Here is an 18,929-nt window from a genome sequence, read left to right as displayed (position 1 = left end):
CAAAAACAAAACCTTGTACGAAATTGCGTATACTAGAATCCAAATGATAAGAATCTTATTACATTTGTTTTCCTGGTTTCCCCACCTATTGGTTCACACATCAATAAATGATAATACATTACGGGTTCTCATTATTGTGGTCTCCTTCCGTGCGCACAAGAATTAAGAACCATAACAATAAAATATGATGACCACTAATAATACCCGTCCCAATGACGAGTTGAGTTTGGGGGGGTTATTGATGAGTGCAAAAAAAAGTAAACTTTATATAGGATCGTATCAAACATTTCTAATTCTAATTCTGAATCATTTGTATCTGTTATTAATGCTGAAACATTCGGTTTACGACTCTCAAAGAGGTAGTTAAGACAAATGAAATAACATAAACTTCAGCTTATGGTTTATTTCGAGCTACAATCATCGCTCATTTGGACGCCCCATAATAAGACTTCTTTTTTTCGTTTGTTTTTTCTATGACACTTTTTTGACAATACGATCATCATCTGGGAAGCAAAAGGATGTAAAAGGGTAAAAATACGATACAGACCTAATACGATTAAAAACTCAAAAACACGAGCAAGATCATTGCAAAGTTAACCGATTGTCGGCTTTTATCCCAAACAGTCGCATTGACCAAACTCACCTGTTTTTTGAGTATGATGTGCTTGCCTTTCCAGTACTTCATCATGCCAAGAGCCTGCAGTGTACTGACGATATCATAGGAATTGATCGCCATTTCCTGGAAAGACAGAGGTCCGTAAAATGTGAGATGCTTGCAGGGAAATTTTATAAAGAAAATTAAACATAAATTTAAAAAAAGATGCGGCTGACATATTGGATTCCATTAAATTAATTTTTGAAAAAAGATCGTCCTTTATCTTGCTGATCATTTTGCTCCACATAGGCAGGTGCAGCACGATGCGACGGGATGATGGCACGAAACGAAATGTTTATATGATTTCCGATGGAATTTTGAACATTCATCATCGCTGAACTAATGGTTATTTAATTTGTTAATCAGCTTCATAAAGTGATGGCAATCAAATTTAAGGTGTGAAACAGTGTTTATCGTACCTGCAAACACATTAATTCACGGCGTGACAGTAATAAAACAAAAAAATAAAAATAAATATTTCATCACACACAACACTTCGTCTAGAAGCAGCTGTCTTGATAATTGCATCGATGCATCCTTGTGATTCTTTTGACAGGTTTGAGTGATGGATAACAGCAAACACTTCGATGCAATAAACTACAAGCATTATGCAAATTGCAATTTAAAGAAGCAACACAACTAATTTTGTATTTATTATTTTACGAAAATGGGCCAGAGAAAGGAAGATAATATGTCTGCATCTTTTAAATTAATAGCACAATATTTACCTGTGAAATATCCTTTATGCTGAGAGTGGTTCCAGGTCGGGAACAGAGATAGGCTAGCAACACATCTTTCCAGTAGGAACGATAGGATATTAAACCCAAATCGGAAAGCGGTTTTTCGGGAGAGCCTATTTTGCCTTCCACTCGTGTTAAGAGGTAACCTGTAAAAGAAAGAAAATAGAATAAAATATTAAAATAAAGTAGTATTTACAAGTATTATTGAGGTTTCGATTATGAGAGGTTATTGCACACAACAGGTGGGCAGAACCGGTTGTCGAATTTGCTTCCAGTGCGTAGGACTCACTGTTCTACTACGGGTAAGCTTAGACAAGGTAAGTCAGAAATGGCAAGCGAATCCACTCGAAGTTGTGGCCTCGAAAATGAAGAAGAAAGCATGGAGATTTTGAGGAGGAATAGTTTTTTTAACTTTAACAATGTTTGTCCCAAATTTGATCTCAATTTTGCATCAAAAAATTTGCGGTACTTAACAAATTATTGCACATTATCCCAATTTCTTCTCTCAAACGATATCGCGTAAGCTCCTTGTGCTCCTTGGACAGTAGCTTAGTTGCGAAACTCTATTACAAACCTAAAGATGATACACGTAAACAGCAAACGAGCAATGATTTAGCGGGAACCAACCCAGCAGGTGATGTTAAGATAACGAAATGGTCAAATTGCAAACACGAGGATCGGATTGTTTATATATTCGCTCTTGTGTTTTGTACCTAATTCGTCCAATGAACTGGTCCGTTGAAGGGGTTTTTTGCCAATTGCTGGGGCAACAGCTGGCAACTTTTCAAAGATCAATGACCAGAAGAGGCGTTTGGAGCATCGTCCCGAAATCCTTGCGTGAGCTTGACAAATATTAGGCGTAGTAGACATCGCCGTTTGATTTCTTGTACCAGAAAAACGGGAGATTTGAGATGAGATTTTGATTGTGCAGGCTTCGAGCTTTGAACTTTGGATTTCGGTATGGAAAGGTATCTAAACTATGAATGTTTGATTGACCCCTAACATGATCTAACAATTGCTCAATCAGCATTTCAAGTTTTTTTGTGAGGTAGATCTGATTATTCTGTCGACTTATTCTTCTTTTTAGACACTCTTTGCATAAGATTTCCGACTTACTTAACTGGGTTTTACTCGTAGTTAGACGGTCAATCCCACCTCGTGGACTGTTAGGAAATTTTAGTACAGCCTCAAACGCCTTCACTGATGATGAATGTGGGCTTTGTGAGATCGGATGCTGTCAAAATTATTTTAAAATTACAAATATACACAAGTCTTCGACGAGTGTTACAAGCATCATCACAAAAACTTACATTTTCAACATTGATGATAGCCCTTCGACATAAGATTTTACGGCGCAATTGTCTTCATCCTTTCGAGCAGTACCCAACCATACACTCACATTTTCACAAGTGAGCTTTTGAGTTGATCTCCACCGAACAACGGAACCAATAAAGCAAAAGCTCTCGGCAACAGTACAGAACGGAAGTGCTAAGCATCTAATGCATACGCTTCCTTGTTCAATAGTTCCGATGTTTTGTGTTTGTGTGTAAGAAAATTTATTATATCATTTTGTACTAAAGTCATTTAATGTACACAAACACACACATCGGCAAAACCCCGAACAGCGGCTATTGACTTTTGTGCCGGTGCCGGATTTTCTTTCACATTCAATCGTCGGCCGCGTATGCGTATATGTACAAATCATCCCAACGCGAGATTGCGATGACGTTCTCCAACTTTGCTGAAAATGTCCTCCAAAAATGGCAAATGATAATGTAGGAGCTTAATCTCTCGTCCCGTGCATTTCTGCTCTCTTTTTGGAGTGACAAGCTTTAAAGAATTGAGGAACAGGATCTCTCCCAGTAAGCATAAGGTTCGATTTTGGTTGAGTGATATTTTTACGAATGTTTTAGCGTAAGGAAAAAGCCGTTTACTGAACTTTGAACCGAGGCAAGAGAGCGAGAGAGATTGCGAAATATCAGCATCAAACAACATCCTAAATTTTGCAACCAAACTCCCTTAACATCTCCCATCGATGCATCGAACAGAAATGCAGCACATAGGAGGTGAAAGTTCATTATTTCCTTCGGCCCCGTTCGGAGAACTTCCGGAGCGAGTTCGACGCTGGGCCATCAGGAAAACAGGAAACATATGAACCTACCTCACACCGGCGAAACAAATGCAGTGCAATGGTTCGCTCTTATGTACTTGTACCGACGTGGATCGCAACATATTTCCGCATGCTTTCTCATTTGTATGGTTCCATTTCAACTTCCCCGTTTTCTCGTGCTGGCCGATTGCACTAATATTGCCACACAATCTTCCAGACATAGTGCACAAGCAGTAATCGTAATGCCTGTTTGATAAGAGAATGGTTTACAGAAAGAATGTTGAGGATGAGACACAGGAGTTTGCCAGACGATGCCCCGAAATGGAGCTGAGGGTCATTGCCTTGCACGGTGTGCGTATACACCAATACCGATCTGTAGCGCTGTACAGGGGACATAATCGCGTAGTTCCTGGTTTACCGAACCGCTCGTATAAATCACCCCACGGGCTTCTTCCACCCAGCACACACATAAACGCTACATCTACTGACGCACTTCCAAACCGAACGTTGGATATTGGTTCCCCAGCATAAAGTTTCCAGCACACATACACTGTCCAGAAATTGTCTACAAACACCATTGCAGCCTGTGAACTAAGCGTAACTCTCACGCGTGCGAGTTAGCCAGCCCCAAAGGTGGGTAGAGTACGTCCACCACGTTTCCACACCCACACACAAACGTACAGGGCAAAAAAAAAGAAGGAAAAGCTCTCTACTCACCGGTACGTTAGCGTACCGGAAACCCGAACTGGGAAAGCGAAAATGGAAAGTGAGGTTTGGGAAAACCTATAACCCATCGACTGACGGCGAAAGCGACAACGCAGGCTCTTACAGTGAGCGGCGACAAGTGGAGAAAGAGAACTGGGAAACCCAGGGGGGGTTGGGATGGGAAAACGGCGCAGACAAGCGACGTACTAGGGCGCCACACCAAAGTTGCGCACTGTTGACGTAGGTTCGGGTTTCGAGACTGTCTGTGGCCCCCTTTTTCCCAACCGCTTTTCATCCCGCCCGCATATTCTATCCTGCTCTAGCGCACAAGCACTTGCTCGTTTTCGCTTGCCAGTGTCAATTACCTACCGTGGGCGGGGAGCATCCGTCCATATTGGAAACGCTAGGATGATACAACGTAGGATCGGTTAATTTTTCGCATTTAATGCAATATTCTTACACCCGTGTATAGAAGATTTTCCGGTGCGTATCTTGAACTTCGATTGGTTTTAATTTGATATCTGTGTAATAAATAATCAATGGATCGCGACATTTCAATATGTTTTTTAATGTCGAAGAATTTTAACATTATTTTGAAATTAAACGATCGGGTTTCATTTTGAGGTTTCATTCAATGGTTTCATCTTTGAGTAGCGGAAACCATCCTTGGTTAATTATATCTGTGCTTTGAGTCAGAATGATCGAGAACTACTCAAAAACGTTGACAATAAATTACCGTAGCCGGGCTTACCATCTTACATTATTTTAAGCTACTTTTATTTAAACAAATTATCTTTTTTCCGAAGAAGTTCACTACTCAGATATTCATTTTGACAAAATGGATTGAATAATACATCTATTTTCTTTATTTTTTACAAAATAAAAATTAAAAAAAGGATAAAAATTAGTCATGGTAAAAAAATGAAATAACTTTGATAATTGTGTATAATACTTGGCAAGTTGTTTTGGATATTCATTGCATTTTTGTCCACTAATATGCTTCCCAATAATTTTGCACAAAATCTGCTAGATTTAAATTTTAGAACTCCATTAAACCATACCATTAAACCATTGCTTGGCTGGATGTGTAGAGAGCTTTCAGCATTTCTGTCTTCAAACTCACACCTTATACATACAAATTGGTATGAGTCATAATAATTCTCATTGTTACGTAGACGCAGTAAAGAGTAACAAAATATTTTATTACCATTGTTTGCAGGAAATTATTAAACAAACATTTACATACACTAATCATACAAGAGCAAGAAAAATAGAAATAATGGAAGATTTGATAATTCAAATTTAAACACTGGATCATCTAGTGTTTAGCCCTTGTGAGCCGTTTAAAACGCTCGAAAGGACTCAAAGCAAATAGACCAAATTTTCCAAAAAAAAAAAATCAAATCTATTATCACGTCTTAAATCACAAGCTATAAATTGCTTTGACACCACTGCCACGACAGCACCGTACAAGCAACATTTGTACGTTTCCAACATCATCCTACACCATGCAACACATTCATCGTGCAACGAGAGAACGCTCCACATGCAGGTCTGCATTATTTTTTTTTTTAATTTTTAAATCATGCATCTTCTCCGATTACCGACTGTATAATCACCCTAAGATATCATCATTAAGAGTCGTTCCTGATTACCAGCTGTTCGATTACGGCCGTCGTGCACGGCGATACTCCATCCGAAACAACAACAAAAATCAACCATCGAACACAATGTTTAAGGGCAAACACACGCGAGCCCGCACTACAAGTATGTTCTCATTCGCAAGGAAAGGAAAACACATTGAAACTCGTTTGTTAATTTTTCTTCGTTGACCAGGACTCGCCAGATGATTCTGCAACATTGTTGCAACGGCGAGTCTCGTGTTTAAAAATAAAAATGCTTTAAAAACCGGCAATCTATCATTGTGTGTTAACGTCAACGAATTTCTGTTGCATTATTTTTTTGTTGCAGTCGCTTCTTGATGAGCCGTTTCTTCTCATTTTTTTTCAACTTCCGGATAAGAGACCGAAACGTTGCATTCTACCGTCCAATTCCAGCTTTCTTTTGGGGTGCTGTTGCTTACTTTTTTCTTTTGTTTCATATTCACGCATTGCTCGTGAAAATGCTTGTGATGTGCAGGGGTTTTTTTTATGCTCGTGGTGAAATTAGTTGAAAGGAGATAATTAAATTACAGTTTTAAAGTTTCTTTAAGCTTCATTCCCTGTGCATGTGAGGCCGGATAAAAAATAGCCGGCCATACGAGAACGTTTTTTTTATCCCTATTTATACCACCCGTTCATGGGGGATACCGGGGATCACCCGGCCGTAATTGAGTAATCAATTAGTGCGATTTCAATCAACCTCGTCTTCAGCCACACGTCTTGCAGCGTGTCCTCTGGCAACCTGGCACTTGCGTTGCCCTGCCACATTACATTTGCATAACCGTGCAACCACTTACGGTTATGTGTATCACATTTCTCCTGGGAAACTAGCTTTGCCTCAGGTGGGAGCAGGTTAAAAGAAAACACGCTTGTGGGTTCCAATTATGACTGCCTGACTCAACGTATAGCGTCAGTGTCTTCATCATCAGCCGTATCGCTATCCCTCTCGCTTTATCATTCTAATATCCACTTTGGCCAACGCGTTGGCCATTCTTCTGCGCAAGCAATTCATTTTATTTCAGCCTTCGGGACCTTCGGGGGCGCATTGTCATCCGCCGGAGACGATGTTGATGGTGGTGGTGGTGGTGGTTTTCCGAAAGGTCAGCTGTAAATCCCATAAACCCGGCGTCACACGAGAACCTTTGGCGAACGCAGATAACCTAGCAGCGCTCACCCACAACTACGCAAACAGCTCCCAAGGGAATCAAAACGCGATCCCCAAGAAACGTTGAGCATTCTACCACTACTGACCTCCACTCAAAGGTTCCCATGGCCCGCCAACCCTTGAGGCTATGGTTAGACTGAAGGAAACGTCCCAAAAATGATTCACATGCACCACGCTACCGGACCACGTTAATCTTTGCTGTCTTATTGCGTCTCTTCTTCGCTTCCTGATCCTGCCTCTCCTCCGATCTACTCCACCTGTTCATTTCTTAGCTCTTGGTCTGGGAAATAGACACACTCGCACGAATTTATGAATACAATTTACATCCACATCAACGCTTTCAACGTGTAGTCTTTCTGTTTGTAGTATTGTTAGCTCCATGTCATTATTATGCATCCCCCCAGCGGCCACCGTGCAGGGAAAATTTGAATATAACAAATTATGTTCAGCAACCATCATCAACATCATCATCATGATTTGCACCGAACCGGACTGATTATTTCGATGACCCGGTGGGTTCGGCATTGACCAGTCGTAAAATTCCCAACACGATGGCGACATTCGATCGAACGATAGAGAAGGAATACAATGTTGCAGTTAATGTGTTGATCTGGATCTCGCAAGAAAGCAATGTCATGTATAATTGTCAAGTTTATCATTTGTATTCCGTTTGTAACTTTATCGATTTTTATTTGTGATTTTAGAACCACGTAGCAGTAAACCAATTGCTAATTATTTTAGGTAATTTATTTTAAAATTTAAATGAAAAAAAAAATATACTCAATAGCAGGAAACAAAATTTAGCCCCTTGACGATTCGACGATCGAAACGATCATCGAACAATTTCATAAATTTACATAACTTTCTCAAGGCAGCCAAAATATTAATTATTTTATATTATCATACATTATTATGCATAATAAAATCGATATACAGAGAAAAAAGGATGAGCCCACAAAGAGCTACTGAAGTTGTGTGCTGGCAATGGTGAGAAGTAATAGAGGTACCACCCCTCATAACAAGCGTCAAACCAGTCAAAGTCAAAAGCAATGATGTCATTGCAAAACTAACAAGTCTGAAAGTAACATTAAAAAAAAATATTAAAATGAACGTTTTTAGCCGATTTTTGACAAGTTTTATTTCGATTAAATTAATCATAAATTGCTTCATGTGTTAGATTTTCATGCTTTCTTTTGCAGAATATCAAACTTTCTACATGCTTTTATCTATTTCAGCTACTTGGCTACAGATTTTTATCACATTATTTGCGAATGTTTCGTTCACAAAAAAGAATCATGAGTATCCATCCCTATTAGTAGAAAAATCGTCCTTAAAGTCGATCAACTGTCGGTCTAAAGGAGGACGATTTTTTCCTTATTATTCTCTTAATAATGTTCAACACGATTTACTGTAAACATAATGAACTGCAGCGATTGAAAATGAATGAAACATTTTTTCCCCCAAAGCAGTTTCCATCCTGTTTGCAAGCTGTGGAGCAAAAAAATGGCAGAAGCTTCACTTGAAGCATACACGCAAGACGGCTCCTTTAAAGAAAATTTGCCACAGCGTTGTTTTGATCTGCAATCAACTATTTCCCCGAAATTTCCCTGGATGCACTGAGCCGATTTTAGTTTTATGCAGGGTTTATTTTGTGTTAAATTTTTTTTCCGGCATTTACCAAAAATATTATCCTTTGTCGCCCGTGTGTCTACTTTTCCAAATCTCTTGTCTAACAGTGAGACAGCTCTTCCCACAAAAATTACCAACATACACACACATACACCCACATCTCACACCAAACATACTACGGATTTTCGAGTCGCATCCAAACATGATGGGAATGGGAAGTACGAGTGCGCGCACGTAACGGCACAAGTTCAATGAACGCAGCATACACGAGCGTTTGTACGCCAGTCTGCCTCTTCCCACTGGACGCAGTAGTACTACTGCGTCTGTCTGGTGTCTGGTCTAGCCGGGTCTAGACTTACTCATCCCGAGCATCCTTTTCACACTCATCATTTCCAGTCGGCCGCAACATTCTCTCGCTGCGTACTAGTGAACGCTCCGAAAAACGCTCTCCGTCTCGTCTCGGGAAACGAGCAGCCTGTGTCTGAAAGCAATCCTCCCAACCCAACTAGCCACCCACCCAGCGCGGTACGGCGAAATTCTGGGATCTATACCCGTCCTCCCCAATCACAAAAAATATCAGCTGGATGCTGGAGAATCTCCCATCCCTGTCCCTGTCCAGGAGGTGGAGGATGAGGATGATGGTAGACAGTATTTACGTTCAGATTGTGCCAGACACTGGGAGAAAGAGAGATGAACAGTCTGAATGCTAAGAGCATCGGTGTTATGTTTCACCATCAAGAGTGAGTGAGTGAGTTATGGTGTGAGAATGTACAGCTTTGGTTCAGCACCAGGAGCACAGGACTGATTTTGTCGCTACAGAGCACAACAACTGTGCAAGGATTGCATATGGCGGTATTGGTGGTGTGAAAACAGTGACGAATAATGCTGGAAAATTTGACGAATTGTCTGCAGTAAAGCTTCTTTTCTGACGAATAAAGATGTTCAAAGATTTTGTAAACAAAGTCACTCAGAATTCTTGTAACAATTGCTTGTTCAACTCATGTGCTGGACGGATCACCAATTTCAAGATAATGGTTAATACTATAAAGCAACTCCTAGCTGTATTATTTACTCCTCACGAAATAATTTCCAATCGATTAAGACGCTTGCTTCCGGGATGGAACTGTAGCGAATGTACAATGCCCATGCAACAGACAGGACTCTTCTGCATCTCAATCAAATGAAGAGCAAATAATGCCCCTTAGAATCAGACATCTTTATACCCACTTCAATGAGCAATAATAATCTCATTTCTACCAAAACATCCCACTCAACAAAGAAACGCCAAAGGGTGGTATACCAGCGTTTAAAACAAACACAATAAACAAATAATCCCCAAAACCACGCAAAGTAAAATGCAGACTTCCACAACAAGTCAAATAAGATGATAATTAAGCTTAGCTGTGAGAGTCAAACATGACTCGTAACTTGAGCGAAAAAAAGAGGAAACAAACATGGCCAGTGAAATACAGTCTATAAAACGTTAACTAGGCAAGTTTGATAAATCGAATTCAACCCATCGGTGGACACATACACATAATCCACGCGTTCTGGTTGGACAAGCCACCACATACACCTCATCGCGACGGATGTTTCCTATCGCTCATTAACTCCGAACCTGCCGACAGGCGTGACCGGAAGGGTGGAATGCTTTAGCGGTTAATTAGATTTTATTTTATTAATACTGTATTTCGCGGTAAGCCGCTCGCCCACCTCTTGGGAGCATATTTTGTTAGTCTCATCCGAATACTACATACATAAACAAAGTTTAAGAAATCTCCCGAAGCTTGCGAGCATTTAGCACAAGTGGTGGCATAAGCAATGAGACCTTGTTTTGCTTCGGTCAATTAATTTTTCGGCTTCTTAAGCAGTGCCTCTAAAAGGGTAGCGTCACTAGTGGCGGTCACTAGAGGGGTGTTACTAATTAGAGGATTGCATTTTGGTTTTTCGATATACATATTTAAGTTTGGTTTTTCTGACATTTTTTCTCGTTATGATAAATACGAATGTCCGTCGTGTAATGTGTAAAACATAAATGTAATTGTTTTAGTATTCATAAACAAACTGATGAATAAAAATCATTTATATGAATGGCAATGACAGCATGAGATTTATGAGGAAATCACCGTTAAATGCAAAACCCTTAAATCAACATAATCAAGTGAGAAAACTATAAATAAAACATATAAGTAAGCAATAAAACACTTTGTAATTATGCGAAAATTCATTACAGTTTAAATTATCTATAAATACTATTACATTAACATGCTTAGTCTTGCGTTCATCTGACAAATCAGTGGTCATAACTTCCTACAGCACTATATAGTAAGTAAATTATTCTGGATTTTGCTTTCTGTTTTTATCTGTTACTCTACATGTTAAAATTATTGTAGGATTCAAATAAATATTGGCACAATTCTTCTTTTCTGGAATTTGAGCAATATTAGTGTGACCAATAGCACTCGTCCCAGGGAAGCAGCAGGACAATGGTTCGAGTCAATCGTTTTAAAATGAGACACCAAAATTATGTTCTACCACATGAAACCCATTGTATGTTATACAATTACACGTTATTTCAAACTACTCCCTTTGGAAGAATAAAAGTCGCCGAAAGCGACAGGTTTACAGGACCTGCCACGATCAGACGTTTTCCGTGCACCCTCCTATTGCTTATTTGCCCGAGTCGGCCTTCCTTCCGTTCGCATCTTCAATTCATCCCACCACATTCTGCGTTCCCTTTTTCTTCTTCTCTTTCACACTCTCTCTCTCACTCTCTCTCTCTCACTCGCTCAACATTTCAGGATCTCTCTTCCATCAGTTCAATATCTACTGTCTCGCTTTTTTTTTATACCAAACATCTGCACCAACTAACCAAAAATATACTCACACTTGCGCGTCTGAAGCTGTCGAGACTAGATTACAGATCTACTCTGTCTAGACAGTTAAATTTATACCACCACCCACCCACCCCGAGCATCGGATTCGCCAATCCCCCGCGTCCATACACTACAAACTCACACCTAGCACACAGGAGACGTCAACCACCGAACCAACCAACAGGACAACCACCGAAGCACCCCATTCAGGGGTTAAAGTATGCATTCGATTGGGGTTGGCCACCCTTTTCGGATGGGTTGCTGCCCGCAGCTCGATGCTCGCGACACCCGTACCGAGGGACTGTTAAGCTATTTTTCGGGTATTACACGGAGACTTCCAGTGCATGTCGCTTTGGTCGCCACCAGACAAAAAGGCCACCCCAAAATGGGTCCATCTCGTGGACCACCACGCGCAAGCTAGCTGCCATCGGATGCACCACCGGTCGTTGACACGTTCGAAAAACGCAGCTTTCAATCAAACAAGAACAAAGAAAGATAGCGACCAGTTCTCCTGGGACTTGGTTCTAATTTCTACCCTCCTCTTGCATAAGATACGAATGCGATTAGATTTTATCCTCCCTTTAAATAATCCTTCCAGTTTGAAGCATTCTTACGTTACTCTTATTGCGTAGACAGATGCAATGGAAAAGCCGGTGCGATCGTAGCCATTGTAGACACTTTTTCATTACATCAAGGCTACAGCGGCTTTCAGCGGACGTCAAATATGCCACACGCCACCGTCGACTAGAAGCAAGTCCCGAAGCAAGGCTGATCGGCAGGCGGACTTTCGGTCAAATTTGCATAGCTCCGTTTATTCCACCATCCAGGTCCTGGTCCTGGTGGTCAATTTTCGGATTCCCATGAGGATATCCTCTCCGGTCCTCTTCGCATGATGTACGTAGTGCGCATCACAAGGAATCGCTACGTATTTATTGTACGGTACTTGCATCTCTGGCAAATAATAGAATTACTTTCTCTCTGTTTGTCTCTCTTTCTCTCGGCAGCATCGCTGCACGCGCTGCACACTATAACTCTCATCGCTTCGGGAGAGATCCTTCTGCAGCTCGTTTGCTCCATCTAGCGGGGACATCAGTCTCCGGGCGTGTAGGGGTTGCAAAATCCCATTTGCCGTAACCGTACAGCATACGGTCATTGCACTATCGGTGAATCGCAATCGGTATTGAACGATTTTGTACACAAACACGTACCGCTCTCTGTTGAAAGGGCCGTGCAGTCATACAGCATAAACGCCAGTTGGATGCTAACAAATCCCGGAACTTTCCCATTATGCGCTCAAAGCATCATTGCGCCAAAAGGTAAATAAAATCAAACAAAACGGGCTTGTGTCGTTTTCACAGAGCCGAAAGGATCGCAACAGGATGTGACCGCCGGGAGGAGTGGGAGCGCTTGAAGCATAAGCAGACATGAAAGTTATGAATTATTATGATTATTAAATTGCACTTTCGGAACATTGCCTAGCACAAGTGGCCTGGGGTGGAGGATTCAAGTTGCAGCTAGGAAAGGGTGCATTATGACTTGTGTACCTAGGGATGGAGGGATGCAACCTGGAAGTCAATCAGATAACAAAAGCATCCTTTGGTTCTGTGTGACTTAACGCAGCTATTCACAACAATGAGAGTCAACGCTGCAGCAATAAAATGTAGTCGGTGTTGTATTGTACAACATGAAAATTCTTCGAATATGTAAGTGTGAGACCAAACTTTGAATCTCACCCAAGAACACTTTGGGTGAGATTCAAATCAAATAGGTGGTTAAGTAAAATTGACTATGCATTATTGCTGTTAAAACATAAATACCAGAACCTGAAACCAAGCGTAACAATCTCGAGGAAGTCTTGTCCTTCCATTTCTGGCTGTGCGAGAAGCCTCCAACAATTTTTAAGCTTGAAGATTTTATTTCGACAAAATGGCAAGGGTCGTCAAATTCAAATAAACAGCACGCATCGCTCATCAGCTAGAAAAACAAATGCTTGAAGTTTAATCGGGCAGGATTCATAAAAATCATGCACCAATCGATTGATATTCAGCCACCGTCTTCAGCTACAGGAAAAGTCCGCTTGTTTGTCGTCATAAATCAGACAGATAGACAGAAGGGCTCTTCAATTCATCCTCCACAATCAATTACAATAACTACGGAATGCTTTCAGTGTGCAATCCGTAGGCTGCAATCGGTTCGATACCGCCAGAACAATAAAAACCCAGGCCCCGCATTAATGCATTTTCAAGCATCTTGGGCACTTTTGCCGGCACTGTGCGAAGGTGTGGAAAAGAGAAATCAAAAGCTCATGTCTAATTATGATCCCACCATAAATGCACATGCTTGTGCACCAGCACAAACACACCAGTCAAAAAGGTGGACTTGATCTTGCGCTTAATTAAACGTTTGTTACGGTGTTTCTTTTGATATATTTTATTTTGTAGAAGATATGGCTTGATTCTTTAACTTTTATAACCACTCCTCGGAACCGTTGCATGGCGATTGAAAAAGGGGTTGTATCGCAATGCGTAATACAATAGTGCATCAAATTGTCTAACAATAACTTACGGGAGTATATCATCGTCTAATGTTTGTTTCCCAATTTGAAATTGCTGTCAAACCATTAATACCATTTGATCATTCTAACGACGCGTGCGTAAATAATGATCCCATCTAACGAACAGGTGAAATGGTTTCCAAAAAAAAAAAAAAACAATTGAAATTACCACACTATTCATGCACCGAGAGGGAATGGCGTGCCGTTACCGTGTGGTGAGGGTACATTGAAATTATGCCATTTATTACAAGATTTTGGCTTCACCTGGTGAAACGGATGCATCCCCACATTTATGCTGGTTGATGAGCTGTTTATGATGTCATTAAATAGATAGAATAGAGCTTCCGGTCAATTTCATAACTTTATTCATTCCGTTTTTATTCGGTCCACCTTTTTCATGCTTCTTAGGAATGGAAAAAAAGAGAATAAAAATAGTGTGAACGCACATCAAAGAATGACCATTAGCATTATAAAATTAAAAAAGTAGAAAGCAAAAACTGGGAAGCAAGATGCAATTGGCGATCAATAATACAACTGCTGTATTTTTCTTACAACAATTCAATGCGTGTGTGCATCAAGAACCTCTAATAATTGAGCCTATGAAGACTTAGGTGAGAAAGCTTACATTTTTAACCGGCATCTGTCAAACATTGGACCATTTTTGCAGCAGACAATCGAGAAAAGGTATTCGAAATGTAAAGAAATTCGACAAACGGAATGATCTTAGTCCAACAATTGCACTAAACACGTTTAGCTTCTTCTTTTTGGTTTAACCAGCTTCTAGGTTACGTCGGTCATCTAATGGCTTCGTAGACTTGCTGGTACCACATGGTTGGAAAGTAATCCTTTCTACGGGGGAAGGGTTCGGATAGAATTTGATTTCCAGTTCCTGTCGTATGACTACTGGCGCCGCTAGCGCTTCTGACACCGCCTCATCGCTAGTAAAAATACGCCAGGAGCTAGTGAAACTATCAAACTAAAAACTAAATTATGGCTGACTTATGTCACCGTAGACTTCAATGGCATAATTATTATAGTCTTTAGTGCAATATTCGCATAGATCTAGAGGTTATTCCGAATGCTTCAAATACCATCATTGCGATCAAAGAATTGCATCGCACATGGCGAGCCTTTACTTATCCGGGTTCCAGGATTTGCAGCGCACTATTGGCTCCAGCATGATTTGAAAACCGGGCGTCTAGGCGAAAGTCGATGCAACCAGGGCTCACGCAGACTGATGGTCGGTCTGCCAAGAATGAAACATCCCTCCTGCCGGTGTCGATGCCTGTGCCTGTGCTCGTACCTAATTGTGTATGTGGGTCCGATAGTTTGCACACACACACCCCCAAACGGGTGGTTCCTTTATGTTTCCAAACTACCCTCATTTCCTACGGTACGTTTCACTGGTCCCCCGTTTACGGTGGCCTCGGGTCGCAAATCCGAGGTCAACTCAGGTCACAGTCAGGACATCGCCCTCGAAAAGTTCTCGCATATGAGGGCTTCCGAATCGGGCGCGACCGAACTCGGAACTAGCCGAACTACTACTACTACTACTACTACCAGCGCTGCGGTGCCCGTGCAGTCATGGTGCAAAAACGTTGACTCACCGGCCAACCAAATGAGCGAGCAGGCGAGCGAAAAGCGAGAAACGACTCGAAGCAGTAGCAGCAGCAGCAGCAGCAACAACAAAAAATACTATTTCCCAAACTATGCGACATCGTAGACCGCACACCGCACCGATGAAAAGCCCGGCCCGACCGACTTCATCGTTTTGCCACCGATCGATAATGTCGCCTCGAAGCGCTGACTTTTCTCCCGGTTCCAAAAATTTCTATTGAATCATCCCTCACCCCCCCCCCCCCCCCCACCTGTGAGTGTCTTACACAACCTTTAGCATATCATTTTTATGCCACTTTTAGCAGCTCCATACAGCTCCAATCAATCCTGTCTACGTCAAAATTCGTATCTCCTAACGCAACAAACGGCCAGAACACGCATGCTGCAATATTCATCTTTGAGTGGTGTTCCCTGGCGAGTTTTGCTATCTATTGGCGTGTTTAATTATGCTTTTGCATTGCCCACTCCCCCCAAACCTCCTCGTAAACTGTATCCAATGTTATGCTCTCATATCATTATCCCTTTCAAGGGTTCTTCTGCATCCTTTCAGGCACGGGGCCGAAGCAGAAGCAATTATTAGGGAATGTGTTTACTTTGTCGAAAGCATTTGTGCGGGCCGCTTGCTTGCTTGCTTTGTTCAAGTACCATCGCCATTTCCCCCTTTTATCCAGATGGCAGATATTGGCGCCACTAGCAGTCGACCAACTCCGTGCCGCCGATTGTTCAAATGGACCGGAGAACGTCGTAAATCAATGCACATCGGTGCATTGTATTGGCGCGGATGGGATAGCATACCCTCCCCTTTGCCAAACCCTTTTTCTCGCTGGCGTCTTCAGGCTCACAATCACCAACACCCAGGCAGCTGGCCACATACACAAACACACACCAGGAGGGTGGCACAGGTGAAGCGACCCTCTATATCTATTTACGTGCATATTGTACATATTCTTTGATCGCGAGCATTACTACGCTACCGGGAGTAGTTAGGAAGTCGTCGATGTTGTTGTATGTGCTTCGACCACTGCACTTTGCCCGGGCAAAGAGCAATCGCTACAGCAACAAAAACCCGGAACCGAGTAATGCCGTTAAGAATTTTAAAGCATGAGACTGTTGTTGGATGTAAAAATAAGCCTTCTTTTTTTATTTTTTACTAATTGAAATGGTAAATTTTAAAGCAGTTTTTTTATTGGCAAAAATTAATCAATTCTACCGATAAAATTGCAACAACAGATGAAACACAAAACCTAAACAAAACAGGTGAAATTCGCAACTTCTCGTAACGGGTAACAAGCGTACCGTTCGGTTCGTTGTTGTCTGCCAAAATACCAGCAAAATAGCATCTGCTATTTTTAGCACAAATTCGCAGAAAGACTAACAACACGCGTAACGGCATAATAATTCATACAACAACGGAAAACGCTAACAGATGCTTTGCGCCACATCCAAAAGCCCGGGGAGGTGCGAAACATCAATCGGCTAAAAATAGCTTTTCTTTAATCAATTAACAGCATACTCTCGCACCTTTTGGGCCCATACCAGTGTTGTGGTAAATGCAGAAATATTTGCGAAACAAAAATGTAACAGAAACCCCCGTTACGGAAACCGCTACGAACGATGCGAACGAGAGTTTTTCGCAGTAGTTTGCTTGTTGCTGTAGCGAACGTACGCCCCAGAGTAGTTACACGCCTTAAACCCGCAAACGAATACCGCACTAAATCAATTTTTCTACCCAGTGGATGTGTGTTAAAAGTGGCCATTTTTTTATTTTGTTTCTCTTCTCTCTGGAACCATTTACAAGTTCATCAACCCACCCGTTGGGCATGCATTTTTGGTTAGCAGGTTCCTATACTTTAAGATGATTTGTACCGAATTTGGACCGCATTAAAAAAAAAAGCCACCCTATTGCAAATTGATGATTTTAATTCTTGCTTACAAACGGTACGGTGATTGGCGTCTTTTGATTGCAAAATTGAATTATAGTTTATTGACATATCGTTCGTATGAAAGTTAATTAATTGTGTGGCCATAATCATTGCTCATCACACTGGGGGTCCGTTTTCTGATTCGCGTCCTATAATCATCGCAACATTAACTTCATCAGCGTATCTCTCGAGGCGTATTTATCATTTAAATTATTTGTGTCAATCAATGCCGATGCACCATTTGCAGTTACAGCGGATGATACTAGAAACAACCAACGTAACATAATAGTGTCGTCAATATATGGAAAACTCATTTCAAAATCAATACTTTCAACCCGTGTATGCCGTATTGTCAACACTGCTTGTGATGACTAATTTACAGAACATAATGACAAGGCATTTCTTTGCTTTTCCCGGGCTTACACGGTTAAATCAGTAAATTAGTTGTAGATTTTTTGCAGAGCGTTTGGTTCTCCCTGTTGCACTAGCAAAATGGAAAAATGTCAGCCTTGCCCGAATCATCCACACATAAACAGGTTTAACTTAAAAATTTGTTGGAAAAGTTATTATAATAACTGCCTCTTTAAGCCATAGCTAGTTGTTAAATATTACAATGGGCTTGCGATAACTCACCATCCATTTGAAAAATTCTCCCAACCAATTATACAATTCCATCATGTAAATCGAAACCCAGTAATACAGCTTTGTTGAGGAAATCATTGTTTTTAGAGTTCTGGACATATTTTTAACTAAAATTTCTAGTCTGCATTTCTTTTTTCATGTAATGAAGAACTACCAGCCATAAAACGAATCATAACACTTTTATACAAATAGTGTTTGAAACTAAAGGGCAAAGAAACTATTGCTTGAGACCTCTACCACATCAACCCCGTCTCTAGCCCAACGACACCTAGCCTAGCAAGGTGCGCAAAACTACTAAGCAGCATTATTAATCACTTTTAAATAAACAGATTAAGCTAACGATGTCATTAGCGCATTTTGCATCACCCCGCTGGTTACTTGTTTCACGGTGAACGGGAAGAATTTATGCACATGCAATCAACCTTCATTAACAATTGCCATTATGTTCTTGCCTTGTAAGACGACTCGGTGCTCCATGTACGCTGCATTTCACTTTCCCAACACTATCCCCAGGACGCAAAGATCCAACCAACAGAAGCTCTATGGAGCGTACAGCATAACCAACGGCCCAGAAGTGCACTACCCGCTCTACCCAAACTGTCCCATCCCAACAGTGACCGTCAACCATGTATTGCCGCGTGATTAACGGCGTG

The 18,929-nt window shown here is 41.2% G+C and overlaps 2 protein-coding genes across 2 annotated transcripts in view; both read right to left on the bottom strand.

Annotated features, from left to right (window-relative positions):
- The window catches only part of LOC126564988 (glutaminyl-peptide cyclotransferase-like), a 194,660-nt gene that overhangs the window by 136,457 nt on the left and 39,274 nt on the right, over nucleotides 1–18,929 (bottom strand). The gene's annotated exons all lie outside the window — the stretch shown is intronic.
- The window catches only part of LOC126565837 (histone acetyltransferase KAT7), a 56,478-nt gene that overhangs the window by 4,981 nt on the left and 32,568 nt on the right, over nucleotides 1–18,929 (bottom strand). The window contains exons 6-7 of the mRNA XM_050223047.1: nucleotides 1,384–1,541; nucleotides 644–739 (exon numbers count right to left, since the gene is read on the bottom strand). Of these exons, the coding sequence (XP_050079004.1) occupies nucleotides 644–739; nucleotides 1,384–1,541 (254 nt within the window). The remainder of the gene's footprint in view (nucleotides 1–643; nucleotides 740–1,383; nucleotides 1,542–18,929) is intronic.

Source organism: Anopheles maculipalpis, chromosome 3RL, assembly GCF_943734695.1.
Source record: "Anopheles maculipalpis chromosome 3RL, idAnoMacuDA_375_x, whole genome shotgun sequence".
Lineage (NCBI taxonomy): Eukaryota > Metazoa > Arthropoda > Insecta > Diptera > Culicidae > Anopheles > Anopheles maculipalpis.
The sequence above is the reverse complement of the archived record's forward strand: the minus strand, read 5'-3'. Positions and strand labels throughout refer to the sequence as shown.